At 45.3% G+C, this 12,776-nt stretch overlaps 1 protein-coding gene across 4 annotated transcripts; it reads right to left on the bottom strand.

Annotated features, from left to right (window-relative positions):
• Positions 1-684: 684 nt before the first annotated feature.
• Positions 685-10,955, bottom strand: HIKESHI (heat shock protein nuclear import factor hikeshi). 4 transcript variants are annotated; one of them, XM_064169001.1, is made up of 6 exons: positions 10,788-10,886; positions 10,258-10,366; positions 9,761-9,998; positions 5,468-5,619; positions 3,745-3,863; positions 685-929 (listed from the first exon to the last, which is right to left on the bottom strand). In XM_064169001.1, the coding sequence occupies exons 3-6, from the start codon at positions 9,909-9,911 to the stop codon at positions 875-877; spliced, it is 477 nt and encodes a 158-aa protein (XP_064025071.1). In that variant the 5' UTR covers positions 9,912-9,998; positions 10,258-10,366; positions 10,788-10,886; the 3' UTR covers positions 685-874. The 4 variants fall into 4 exon arrangements, with proteins under 4 accessions (XP_064025071.1, XP_064025080.1, XP_064025062.1 ...); XM_064169010.1 differs by lacking the exon at positions 10,788-10,886 and adding an exon at positions 10,454-10,557; XM_064168992.1 differs by lacking the exon at positions 10,258-10,366 and having other exon boundaries at positions 10,788-10,955.
• Between the last annotated feature and the right edge of the window lie 1,821 nt (positions 10,956-12,776).

The raw sequence follows: 12,776 nt of genomic DNA, 5'->3' as shown, positions 1-12,776 counted from the left end.
CACATTCCACTACCTCAACATCTTTCTTGAACTGAGCTGCCCAGAACTGGATACAGTACTCAAGGTGTGGCCTGACCAGTGTTGATTACTAGGGAAGAATAACCTCCCTTGTCCTACTGGCCCTACTCTTCCTAATCCAGGTCAGGATGCCATTGGCCACCTGGGCACACTGCTGGCTCATGTTCAGCCTACTATCTACCAGTAGCCCCAGCCCAACTATTCTGACACTCTAAGGAGTGGAAAAAGGAACATGAACAAGGATTTGACATAAAAGTCATGCAAACACCCTTTAGCAAGAAGACATTGTCCTCGGTTTCTGACAATTGTGATATGTTGGGTAGTACTTCCACTCTAGTTATATTCAAAAGATCAACACTTCCAGAACTGGACTCCATTTTTTTCTGTACACTTTCATTTTTTAATTTTTGGCATACTTGTACATTGCATTTGAAAGAAAGCAGCTGCCTGACTACCCCTTCAAAATGAGGTGAAGAGGGAAAAATTACATTTACTTTGTTTGCAACATGCCAGAACATCACACAAGTGTGAAACAGTGCTGCTGGTTTTGATCTTGTAACTTCTCCTTTAAATGCACCTGCTAAAGAGTATTTCTCAGATACACAAGGAACACTGATGTCTTTTTGCAGCCAAGTATTTGAATTACAAAGCAAATGCATAGGCAAGTAGTTTTCACAGGTTTTAATTTTAAATAATTTTCAAGAGTAATACAAAAGTTACAAGTTTGTCTAGTCAGACTAATCGTTTGTGTTGTTTCATATTTTTTCCCCTCCCCCTGAAATTCTTTATTGGAGACACCTGCTGCATCTTTCAGGTCACACTCTTTTGATTGCACTTCAAATGGCACAATTCAAGCTTATGTTTTCCAGAACAGAGGGTTCTGTGTCAAACGTCTCTGGAAGTTCTCATACCTGGAATAAAAAAAACAAACAACCAAACAAACCCCAAAAACTGTTGTAAATGAAATGGCTTTAAAAGGGACATAAATAATTTAGTCTATGCAGAGAATGTGATAAATTTTATCTACTCCATGCCAGTAAAGAAGAAAATCCCAAATCCTCCTTTTTAATTCCACATCAGGAATATTAACAGTGAGACTTCTGTATTTCACCAATGCTAAGTACTTCATTAAAGCAGTATCCTAGAGGATGCTCATTCAAGCTTAGTAAAACTGTAAGTGAATCAGAAGTGACTATTTTGTGCATAACACTTTTGGGGCTAAGAAATGAAAGTTCATGCAGGCAGAAGTTTAAATAAGGCTGCCCATCTCACAGAAGAAATCCCAGCAAAACCCAAGTTATGCAAACCTCATACCAGTTAGGGATACACAAGGTAACACCACTGCTTCTGAATCTAGTTCAGCTGTCCCTGTAGTAGCCTCTTCAGTGGGGCTCTATTTGGGAAGCACAGAGCCAGCTTAGCATTTCTCAGTTCACAGGGCAGTGGAGCTCTCACATGAGGAAGCAAGCTTGACAGACACCAAGGAGGCTTGTGCAGAGACCACAGCCTCCAACTCAGGATCACTTCCTAGCAGACTATGTGTAACCTGTAGTCAGAAGAGGAGACTAGACAATCCCATGCTTAAGGCTGCATGCTGAATTGCCCTGCAGTTCTAACAGAAGCCTTGAGAGAAGTTAGAATTATTTGTTGAGAGTGAGAATATAATGTGGGCTAATTTCCACATCTATTTTAAGAAAATAATGCTTTAATACAAATCTAATGAAGAAAAGTAATTGATGGGAGCAATCTTCTTATAGCAGGGTGTGTTGCAACAGGACAAGGAGGTGATGGTTTTAAACGAAAAGAGGAGAGATTGAGTTTAGGTACAAGGAAGAATTTTTCCTTAAAATGAAAGTGGAGAAACACTGGTACAGGTTGCCAAGAGGTGGTAGAAGCCCCATTCCTGGAAATACTCTAAGTTAGGCTGGTGAGGACTCTGAGCAACCTGATCTACTTAGAGATGTAGAGGTGATGACTGCAGGAGCATTGGACTAGAAAACATTTAAAGGTCCTTTCCAACCTAAAGCAGTCTCATTCAATTCACACATGTAATACAAACAAGCACACCAGACTGAAGATTAGAATACATTATTGGCCTACAGTGAAAAAATGGGGAAGTAAACAAGTCTGGTCCTTCCTAAATGAAAAAAAAAGAGCTGAGCTATGAAAGTCTAAAGCCTCCTGTCAATTCCCACAAATCCAGACTGTAAAGTACCAAAAGATACTGGCAATGACGCATAGAAAATAAAAGAAGTTTTTCCTTCCTGCCGTACTTCCTACCCAACTGAAACGCAAGAAGACTCTAAAAGGTTTTAAATCCACTCAAATTAGAGAAAGGCTTATTTATCAATTAATTTCTTAGCCAAACTCTTGAATTTCCTTGGCTGCCAGACAGTTGCACAGACACAAGATACTCTACCTATTACAAGCTATAATCAAACTCATTATCATGACTCAGAAACATATGGAACAGAGCCAAAAGATTTTTTTCTGTGGCTGCAATCACATTAACAGATTTCTATACACAAAGTGTTCAGTTTATTAGAATTATCCCTCACTTCATTACACTGCTTTGAACAGGTGCCAAAAGCAAATTCAGCATCATCCAGGCAGTGGCCAGCCCCGACCCTGCTGCTCTGGTCTGTCTTCCCTCTGGTTCCTTTCTTTAGAGACTGTACCTATATGTGGTCATGGAGTGAGCAGTTACCTTGATCAAGAATTATAGAATATGTTAAGTTGGAAGGGACCTTAGAGATCATCTACTTCAGCCTCCCCACCATGAGCCTGGACACTTCTCAACTAGACTTGGCTGTTCAAAGCCTTGTTCAACCTGGCCCCAAAGAACCCCAGGGAGGAGGAGGCATCCACAACCATCTTCGGCAGCCCACTCCAAAGTCTCACCACCCTTCTGCTGAAGAACTTATTCCTAAAATCCAGTCTGAACCTAATCTTCAGATTAAAACCATTCTCTCTCTTGTCCTATCACTAGAAACCCTTATGAAAAGTCCCTTTTCCAGCTTTCCTGTAGATTTTCTGCATCGTGTTAAACACACCCAAAGAAAATGCACGGCTGAAGTTAACTTCTTGCATATTCATGAGTCCAGAATACTGGTTTAAAGAAGGGTTTGGGTTAGTGCTGTAGAGGCTAGAGAGGGCTAAACTGATAAACTGTAGGACTGCCCGACAGCTCACAACTTCTCAAGACTACACAGGCTATCCATATAGTTACTTCTTAAGCCAGTCCCTGGGAAACAACTCTCAGAAACATGCTTCTGTTTGTGCTCAGGAGTCCTGGTGACAGAACAAGGTAATCCAGGAACAGGATTTCTGCACCTCTCTCATTCCTTAAGCAATGTAACTGTACTGGAACTATGCCTGGGAAGAGAACAAGTTCCACAAACAGGCACAAACTGACAAGTAGTAGTGTCTTCACATTCATCCAAAGCATTTGCACTGACATAATACAAATTCACTTATGTCGCTTGTGAAAGGAAAAACCTCATAGGCTTTTTAGCATTTTTCTAATAAAAACCTGATATAAAAGATGATGACAAACAAAAGTGGTGGCTAGAAATTCTCTAGACTTGAGAAACAAACCCAAACACTAAAAGCTTTTTTGCATCACCTCGATGAAAAGCATGATGGTAGTTTGAACACTTGGAAATCAGGTGGCTTAATGCCTAACAAAAGAACACTTGTTAGCAGAGATCATTGCCATGCCATTACCATTTCAGAACTACATTTGCAGGAATGAAAGCTTCAGAAGGATTTGGGGTCATCTGTGCCTGAGTAACAGCAAATGATGAAGCAAAGTTATAGAAGTTATCCAACATCTTCTGAGTGAACTAAAAAGAAAAAAAAAGACATTTCAAGTAACTTCTCTTTTCAATCTAAATTTCTGTGCAAAAGGTTGACAGACACACAACTCCTGTATGCAGTAAAATTAGCACTGTGATTTAAAACACAATAGGAAAGCAGATATAGTAGGTTCATGGATATCCATTTTAAAATCAAAGTACTCAGTCTCGAATCTTGCCTTCAGATATATTCAGAAATCATTTCCACAACCTTCACTCACCCTCCCCCTGCCCAATTTCATTCAATTGAATACAGAGCTTTAAGAAAAGCATTTGCTTTCTGTGACAAAGTAGTGGTGCAGTGGCAAGACCTGTCCTCCTCAGAACCGCAGACCAAGTCAAACCTGCTATTCCAGCTCACAGCAAATCTGCAGTCTGCCTTGTTAAAACTAAGACTTTAGCAACAGGGAATTTACTGTAGCAACAGAGGAACTAATTAACTTTAGCTTTCACCACAGAAGGGCTGCTATCCTGACATTCTCTACCACAAGTTCTTGCTGGGAAAAGCAGGAGAAAGTCATAGGAAACTCCCAAACTGTATCAGTAAGGAAGGGAAAAAAGTGAAAGAGAAGCCAGTAAATAGCAAGTACACACTTAATGAGGCTGTAGGACATTCCCAGTCAGTCTACATATATATAACTCTGTGGCATTAATTTCCTTCCCCTATTCTTTTTAGGCTTGTTTGGTGGAGTCTTTTTTGTGTCTGTTGGTTGTTGGCCTTTTTTTTCCTTCTTCTATGCTTGTTTCTGTGTTTTTTTCTTTGTATTAGGTAGGCATAATTTTGGTGGGACAATAAACTATTTCCATACAAGAAAACAGTCTGGGGCAAAATATCATAGTATCACAGAATGTTAGGGGTTTCAAGGACCTCTGGAGAGCAAGTCCAACCCCCATGTCAATGCAAGATCAGGGCACAGGAAGGCATCCAACTGGGCTTTGAAAATCTCCAGAGAAGGGAACTCCACAGCCTCTCTGGGCAGCCTTTTCCAGTGCTAAATCATCCTCATCATGAAGAAGATTCTCCTTATATTGAGGTGGAACCTGCTGTGTTCTAGTTTGTAGCCATTGCTGCTGCCCACATCCATGTCCACAGAGAAAGAACTGGATAAAAAAACCCAAAGCTTTTTTCTCTGGGAGAAGGCATGACTCTGTAGTTCTGCAGAACAACATGAGAAGTCTTTCTCAGTGGTCAGTGGAATATACAGATATCTGTATCCATGTCTGTATCTGTCTTGACTTCTAAGTAATTTTTGACCGTCCCTGCAAGTCCACGAGCTAGAGTTACAGATACATTCTTTCATGCATTTATCATAGATGCTCCTATTATGTATTACATTATGGTGACATCAATGCCAGTCTACTGACCTGATTCCATTAAGCATATGAAACCCAGTCCTTTGCAGGAGAGAGTTTCCCAGCATAAGAAAAAGTAATTTCAAAATATGAAAGCATCCAGAGAAAGGACTTGACAAGGAGGTTGCTTACAATCCTATAGGCCTCCATAGCAGACATTTTTTTCTCCCAATTAGTTCTTCATAAGGTTAAGACTTATGTAGCACAGAGCACTTTGAACCACAGAATGTTCAAGCTACCTCAGTGAATGAATCCACTGATGACACAGCAGCACTGGCAACAGGAGTCTGCTGGGCCAGGTTCTCCAGCAGTTCCACTGAGATTCCAATCTGGGCTACTGTGGGTGTCTGAGGGAGGTTCATGGCACCAAAGGGATTTTGACTTCCTTTCCCTGAAAGCATGATAAATAGGATGTGTTAGAGTTGATACACGTGTAAAGACTTTTACTTAAATCATCATGTTTCTTCTACAGGAGATACTCTTCAACGCTCAGCAGTGAGCACCCTAGCTCAGAAATACAGTAAAAGCAGCAGTCCAAGCACAGGCTCAACAGATGAAACAGTGAACAGCTACATTAAAAGATTCTCTAAAAAAAAAAAAAAAAGGGAAAAGCAGCTTTAAAGCTCCCTATGAAGCAAACGAATTCATCAGGAATTACGACCTATGAGTAGAAGACAGCGGGACCCTCTCTAAAGAAAGGAAGACTTTAAGTCACATTGTAACAAGTGCAGACAAACAGGAAGCACAGTTCTTTGATTCATGCATTTTTGTGAACCTGTTTGTGCTCTGGAAAATAGAGAGTACACTTTAACATCACTGACTCAAAGCTATCCCTGCAGAGGGCTGGGCAGCTCCAAGTCTCACCTGAACTGCTCAAAAACACCAACAGCAGCAAAGGTCAAAATATAGCCATGGAACTGAAAGGCCTGTAACTTTGCAACCACAAAAACAAACAAACAAAGAACACTCCCAATTTCTATCATCCCAGCCCTCTGCTATCACCTCTGTCCTGAGTATTAAACAGTACTTCGATTCTCAGCTTAAGCTAGGGTCTCTGCAAACAATGACACCTAGAGTCACTTAAATCATATGCTCCTGTCAGCATCTGTAAAGGAAAATATAGCAAAGAGGTCTGGGCGGACTCAAATGCTATTAGCAGACACAAGCTAATACTCCACCTAATAAGTCTGGGTGAACACAATAAACATGTACCCTCTTAGCACAGAAGTGATGTTTCACTAACACTCTCTGGCCTCTTACTAGCAAGAGGAGGCAAAAGCTAATCAAGAGCTGTCCTACAGACTGGTCAACACTGCCTTGAGTTGTGAGAAAGGTTACCAAATCTAAAGCACCATCTGAATTAGCTCCACTGTTACAAATTCACTCAGCAAGACAAACTTGAGAAACTGAACTCAAACTCAAGACTGAAGATCTCACAAACCTGACCATTATTCTGCAGAGACACAAAGCATGACCACAAAGAAGCCAACATCCAACCCACAAGGAAAGCACATTCACAAACCCAGCAACTTCAACTGAAGCCAAGTGTCAGCCCTCACTATAGATCACACTGCATTAAAGTGATACAGTTACAAGTAAAGTGCTCACTATTACAACTGCTACCTAACGCAAGGCCAAGAAGCAATTTATTCTCCTGAAGTGCTACTAAGGAGTATTTTTGAAAACTGCCCTTGCTGTGTGATCTCAGTAGATAAATGCTTGCCTGATAAAGGTAAAGTTTTGTAGCCATTAGAAAGAATCTATCACACAAGTGTCATCAAACATTCTTCTTCTCCAGATCTGGAAGTACAGACAAGTCTGTAACAGTGACAACTGACAGCAACGGCCCTCTCAGAAAGCTTGATTCTCTAAGCCCACAGTGCTTCCCTGCAGCACAACTTCACACTTTGAAACAGATGGCCAGCAAAACATTCTATCTACAACATTTTCCAAGCCAACCTAAACAAAAAGCTGTGGCAAAACCCAGCAGAACCTATGTCTTGCCTTCCAAGAGCAATCAGGCTCTGCAAGGGTATGAGAAGCACAAGCAAATAATTTGAACTCTTCAGTCACATCGTGAGAACTGACCATAATTGCTTCACAGCAATTACATTAGAAATGCCAATGATATTAATGAATACAGTTAGTACAACTACTGCAGCTCCAACAGGCACCGAGGGCTCTTATTACAACACTTAATTACAGTTGAACCTTTATTATACAAGTGCAGAAATTGCATAATTCCAGATCAACTCAGCCTCTTTCACAAAGGTACATTACTACTTTCACAGAATCAACCAGGTTGGAAGAGACCTTCCAAGCTCATCCAGTCCAACCTAGCACCCAGCCCTATCCAGTCAACTAGACCATGGCACTAAGTGCCTCAGCCAGGCTTTTCTTCAACACCTCCAGGGACAGTGACTCCACCACCTCCTTGGGCAGCCCATTCCAATGCCAATCACTCTCTCTGCCAACAACGTCCTCCTAACATCCAGCCTAGACCTCCCCCAGCACAACTTGAGACTGTGTCCCCTTGTTCTGTTGCTGGTTGCCTGGCAGAAGAGACCAACCCCCACCTGGCTACAGCCTCCCTTCAGGTAGTTGTAGACAGCAATGAGGTCACCCTGAGCCTCCTTCAGGCTAAACACCCTCAGCCTCTCCTCACAGGGCTGTGTTCCAGGCCTCTCACCAGCTTCATCGCCCTTCTCTGGACACGTTCCAGTAGCTCAACATCTCTCTTGAATTGAGGAGCCCAGAACTGGACACAGTAATCAAGGTATTATCTGACCAGTGTGGAGTGCTAGGGAAGAATAACCTCCCTTGTCCTACTGGCCAGACTGTTCCTGATACAGTAAAGAGGCCAATCAGCTCTGTCAATGCCAGAGACTATTTTGCCTTGTTTACAGGCTACTAAACATCTCACCTGTAATCAAAAATCCAGAATTGGGAAGAGGCTGAAAAAATGCACACTGTTACCTCACTGGGAAGTGGGAAAATTACCAAAACCCCCCCCCCCCCATTATTCATCTTTCAGCATGACATACAACTATCAATTTTCTAAGTGGATTAAGGGTTTTTTATAAGTTAATTTAATAGTCTGTTTTCAGGAAACGTGAAGATTGCATTTGAGAAGACCAAAAATAATTCAGATACAATGCTTATTGCAAAGCTAAGTCACTATCTTACATCACAGTTAATCCTCAAAAAGAAGCATGTTAATATTACTAGATACTTCAGGCTTTTGGTTCCTAGAGTTTAAATGAGTATCAGCAGATGCAAGACTTCAGTCACTACATCAAGGGGTCAAAACAACAAACAGACCTACAAACCACACATGCACTTATATTTCTGGCCTCAAAGTACAGCTTTAAAGGATAGTAAAGTTATCCAGAAGAACAACAGAAAAGTCTCTTACTTGGAAATTATGGTTAGTCACGCAGAAAAGTACCTCAAAATATGTTTTCCTACAAAGCATAAGTAGTACATGAATTGTTTCAAGCATGGAAAGTATACAGCCAGCAATACACTACACAGATGCACTAACAACAACTCTGGAACATACAAAAACATGCTCCCTCCCCCCCAAAAAACCCAAACCTTTCCTGTAGCTGTTTTCTGAAGAAAGACCAAGTTTTTGAGGAATATATACAATCAGCATTCATTTTGCTGTGTACCTTGGGTGCCCTTAACTGACATCACACTGCCATTCAGGACCGACTCAAAAGTGTGTCATGTTATGAATTACCACATTTTAGCACAGCAACCTCAACGCTTACCAAGACAGATTCAGCTTAAGACTGAAGCCTACAGAAGCTGCATATTACTTTAACAGCATAAACTGATGCATCCATTCCTTAAGAAAAAGTGTGTCATTGGGATGCTTGCTTTGTATAACATGCATGGCAGAACTGCCAGATACTTAGGTAAACACACCCACTCCTGCTTCAGATAGCACCATCAGTTTCTAGCTGCCAAATGAGCCAGGATTCTCCGACTGATTCTGAGACTCAGATTTGTTTAAAAAAAATACTGTAAGGTTTGAGAAGCTGCTTTGGAATGGTGACTCCCTCTTCTGGGCACTTGCGCAAAGGCGCCTGAGCAGGAAGCAGCCAGCTGTCCGAAATCACTGCGTTACAGAAGCTCTCTCTGCTACAAAGCAAACAACCGCTTAAGAGTGGAAGATGAAAGAAAACGCTGCATGCACGTCTAAACAAATACCTAAAACCCATACTATGGAAGTTACTGGGCCATTCACCCTCAAGTTCTCTGTGCAGAGGCACTGCCAAGCCTGCTTAAGGGAATTTCCAGACCAACAGCACGTACGAGAGGAGTGAAAAATTTTGCTTGGAACATGGACATACAGACAGATGTCCATGAAGGTGACAAGACTGCTTCTAGTACAACACCTGCTCAGGACAACCTGAAAACATGCAGTTATCTGACTCTCTGTTGAAACCACCTTTCAACATTTGTCTCCTTATGCCTGCAGGAATACGTCTGTGTCACTGCCTGCTGTATGTCACCATTCTTACCAGATTTCAGACCAGAAATTTTGAAGATGGCACTTGGTTTCTCATTAGTGACAAAGCCCAGCAGCTGCCACACTGCCATCCCGCTCTGGTCTGGGTAACAAAAATAGACAGATCCTCCCATTCCATCTGGAAATGGAATAGTTCCCAGCATGAAGACCACTACATGATTGATGTTTTCATAGTCGGGCAAATCAAATACAAATTTGTCTTCAGCCACTTGTTGAGGAGCTGCTTGTACCTAAAGAGAACAGAATTCTTATTAGCACTACTGTTTTTCATTTTTGACAGTCACTGTGAAATTTCCTTTCACAGAAATACACCTAAAGTGGAACACAACAAAAAGTGAGGAACGCACTAACCTGAACAGCAAATAGCCAGATAAAAGTAAAACACAGCAGAAAAAAACAACTGCAAAAAAAGATGACTAAAACCGCACAACAGTCTTGTTCTACCTGCACTGAACATATATCCCACCCGGGACTACAGGATCAGGATACCTTCGCTCCCCATGTGCGTAGGAGGAAAATAGGGTGCAGAAGAGGTTGCCAAGTCTATTAGCAGTGGCTGTTGACCACCTGGCTGGCACAACCCCAGGATCATGGACACCTGTTCACATAGGAAATACAATAGACCTTGAGACAGGCAATTAGAAGGACGGCTAAACGCCAGAGGAAAAGATACCCTCCTCTTTACCCGAGACGCCGCATCCTTGCAGCCAACGCACAATCTAGGCTTAAAAAGCTTCTTTTAAGCTCGCAGCTTTTCTCTGAGGAGCCTGAGCTCGGGGGATGGCCACTGCCTCCCAGGAACGAGGCTCTACAATGCAGCTGCCTCTGGGGATGACAGGCAGCAGCCAGCCGAGGCGTCGGGCAGACGTGACGAGGACGGCGAGGTCCCCCCGCCTGGGGCCAGCCCCGGGCAGAGCCCGGCTAGGCGAGCAACGATCCCCGCCGGGCGGCCCTGCGGCAGCTCCACCCCGGGCCCCGAGCGGGTTGAGGGCCCCGCCCGCGGCCCGGGCAGCGCTCACCAGCCTGCCCGCCACCAGGCAGCCGAACATGGCGGCGGCCACCGGAGCCCCTCAGACGCCTCACTGTTCCGGAGCCTCCATGAGCACCGCCTAGCCGGAAGTCAGCGCCGGCGCCGGTACGTCCCTTCCGGAGCGCGGCCGGGAGGCGCGGAGGGGATGTCACTTCCGTGGCGCAGCTCCCGGGAGGCGCAGAGGGGATGTCACTGCCGTGGCGCAGCTCCCGGGAGGCGCAGAGGGGATGTCACTGCCGTGGCGCAGCTCCCGGGAGGCGCAGAGGGGATGTCACTGCCGTGGCGCAGCTCCCGGGAGGCGCAGAGGGGATGTCACTGCCGTGGCGCAGCTCCCGTGGAGCGCACGGCCTGGGGGCGCAGAGGGGATGTCACTGCCGTGGCGCAGCTCCTGGGGAGCACACGGCCTGGGGGCGCAGAGGGGATGTCACTGCCGTGGAGCACACGGCCGGGAGGCGTAGAGGGGATGTCACTGCCGTGGCGCAGCTCCCGTGGAGCGCACGGCCTGGGGGCGCAGAGGGGATGTAACTTCCGTGGCGCAGCTCCCGTGGAGCGCACGGCCTGGGGGCGCAGAGGGGATGTAACTTCCGTGGCGCAGCTCCCGTGGAGCACACGGCCGGGAGGCGCAGAGGGGATGTAACTTCCGTGGCGCAGCTCCCGTGGAGCGCACGGCCTGGGGGCGCAGAGGGGATGTAACTGCCGTGGCGCAGCTCCCCTGGAGCACACGGCCGGGAGGCCCAGCTCCCGTGGGCACACGGCCGGGCGGGGCCCGCAGGCTGGGTCCCGGCGCTGGGCCGGCGCCGCGGGCGGGAAAAGCAGAGCTGGCGCAGCCCTGCCGGCCTTTGTGGGACAAAACAGGACTGACTTGTGCGGAATGCGCAAGGGCGCAGGAAATGTTATCCTAGGTTTGCTTCGGGCATCAAGAGCATAAATGACGGAGCTCTGAGGCTTGGTACTCCTCGGATTATTTGGTGCACAAAATTGAAGCCTCTTTGCCAACAGTGATCGTAGTTAAAACTCATTCTAGACAAAAAGCTGTGGGTGCAGATTGCCCCGTTCAGGTCACAGGAACGTAAACATCACTACTCTGGTACTGCATGCTGGCAGAGCCTCCATCTAATTTCTGCCTAGAATAAGGCAAGGTGAGCTTGATTAATAGACAGTTGCACTCTTGCCTGCAGTTCTGCTTTTTGTAGAGCCGTAGAATCTTAGAACACACGGGGGTGGAAGTTGTAACCCTCCAGCAGTAAACAGTGTCATGCCCAATGAGATTAGGTTGCTCAGAGCCCTGTCAAACCTGATCTTGAATGTCTCCAGTGATGGGGCTTCCACCACCTTCCTGAGCAACCTGTTCCACTGTTCTGCCACCGTCATGGTGAAGAACTTCTTAATGTCCAATGTAAATCAACCCTTTTCGATTTTAAAACTACTGCCATTTGTCATAGAATTAATCAGGTTGGAGGAGACCTGGCACCGGGTCCATGTCCAAGTGGAGGCCAGTGACAAGCAGAGTTCCTCAGGGATCAGTTCTTGGACCAGGCTTGTTCGACATCTTTGTTGGTGCCATGGACAGAGACACTTGAGTGCACCCTCAGCAAGTTTGCTGGCGACACCAAGCTGTGTGATGCAGCAGACAGGCTGGAGGGCAGGGATGCCAGCCAGAGGGACCTGTACAGGCTGGAGAGGTGGGCACAAGCCAACCTCATGAGGTTCAACAAGACCAAGTGCAAGGTCCTGCATCTGAGTCGAGGCAATCCCAAGCAGAAATACAGGCTGGGGGTGCTGGTGGATGAGAAGCTCAACATGATCCAGCAGTGTGCACTTGCAGCCCAGAAAGCCAAGCAGAGCCTGAGCTGCAGCAGAAGTGTGGCCAGCAGGTGGAGGGAGGTGATTCTCCCCCTCTACTGCACTCTGCTGAGACCCACCCTGGAATACTGCATCCAGTTCTGGAGCCTCCATTACAAGAGGGATGTGAAGATGC

Source organism: Pogoniulus pusillus, chromosome 3 (genome assembly GCF_015220805.1).
Source record: "Pogoniulus pusillus isolate bPogPus1 chromosome 3, bPogPus1.pri, whole genome shotgun sequence".
NCBI lineage: Eukaryota > Metazoa > Chordata > Aves > Piciformes > Lybiidae > Pogoniulus > Pogoniulus pusillus.
Note: the sequence above shows the minus strand (reverse complement) of the source record. Positions and strands in the feature narration are given on the sequence as shown.

Excerpts from the sequence above, each read along its gene's own strand:
- HIKESHI (XM_064168992.1), bottom strand. The coding sequence starts at position 10,817 with ATGTTCGGCTGCCTGGTGGCGGGCAGGCTG. Across the intron at positions 3,864-5,467 it reads CAGTGGATTCATTCACTGAG|TTCACTCAGAAGATGTTGGA; the intron begins GTAGCTTGAACA and ends TTTTCTTTTTAG. Across the intron at positions 930-3,744 it reads GCAAATGTAGTTCTGAAATG|GTATGAGAACTTCCAGAGAC; the intron begins GTAATGGCATGG and ends TTTTTATTCCAG.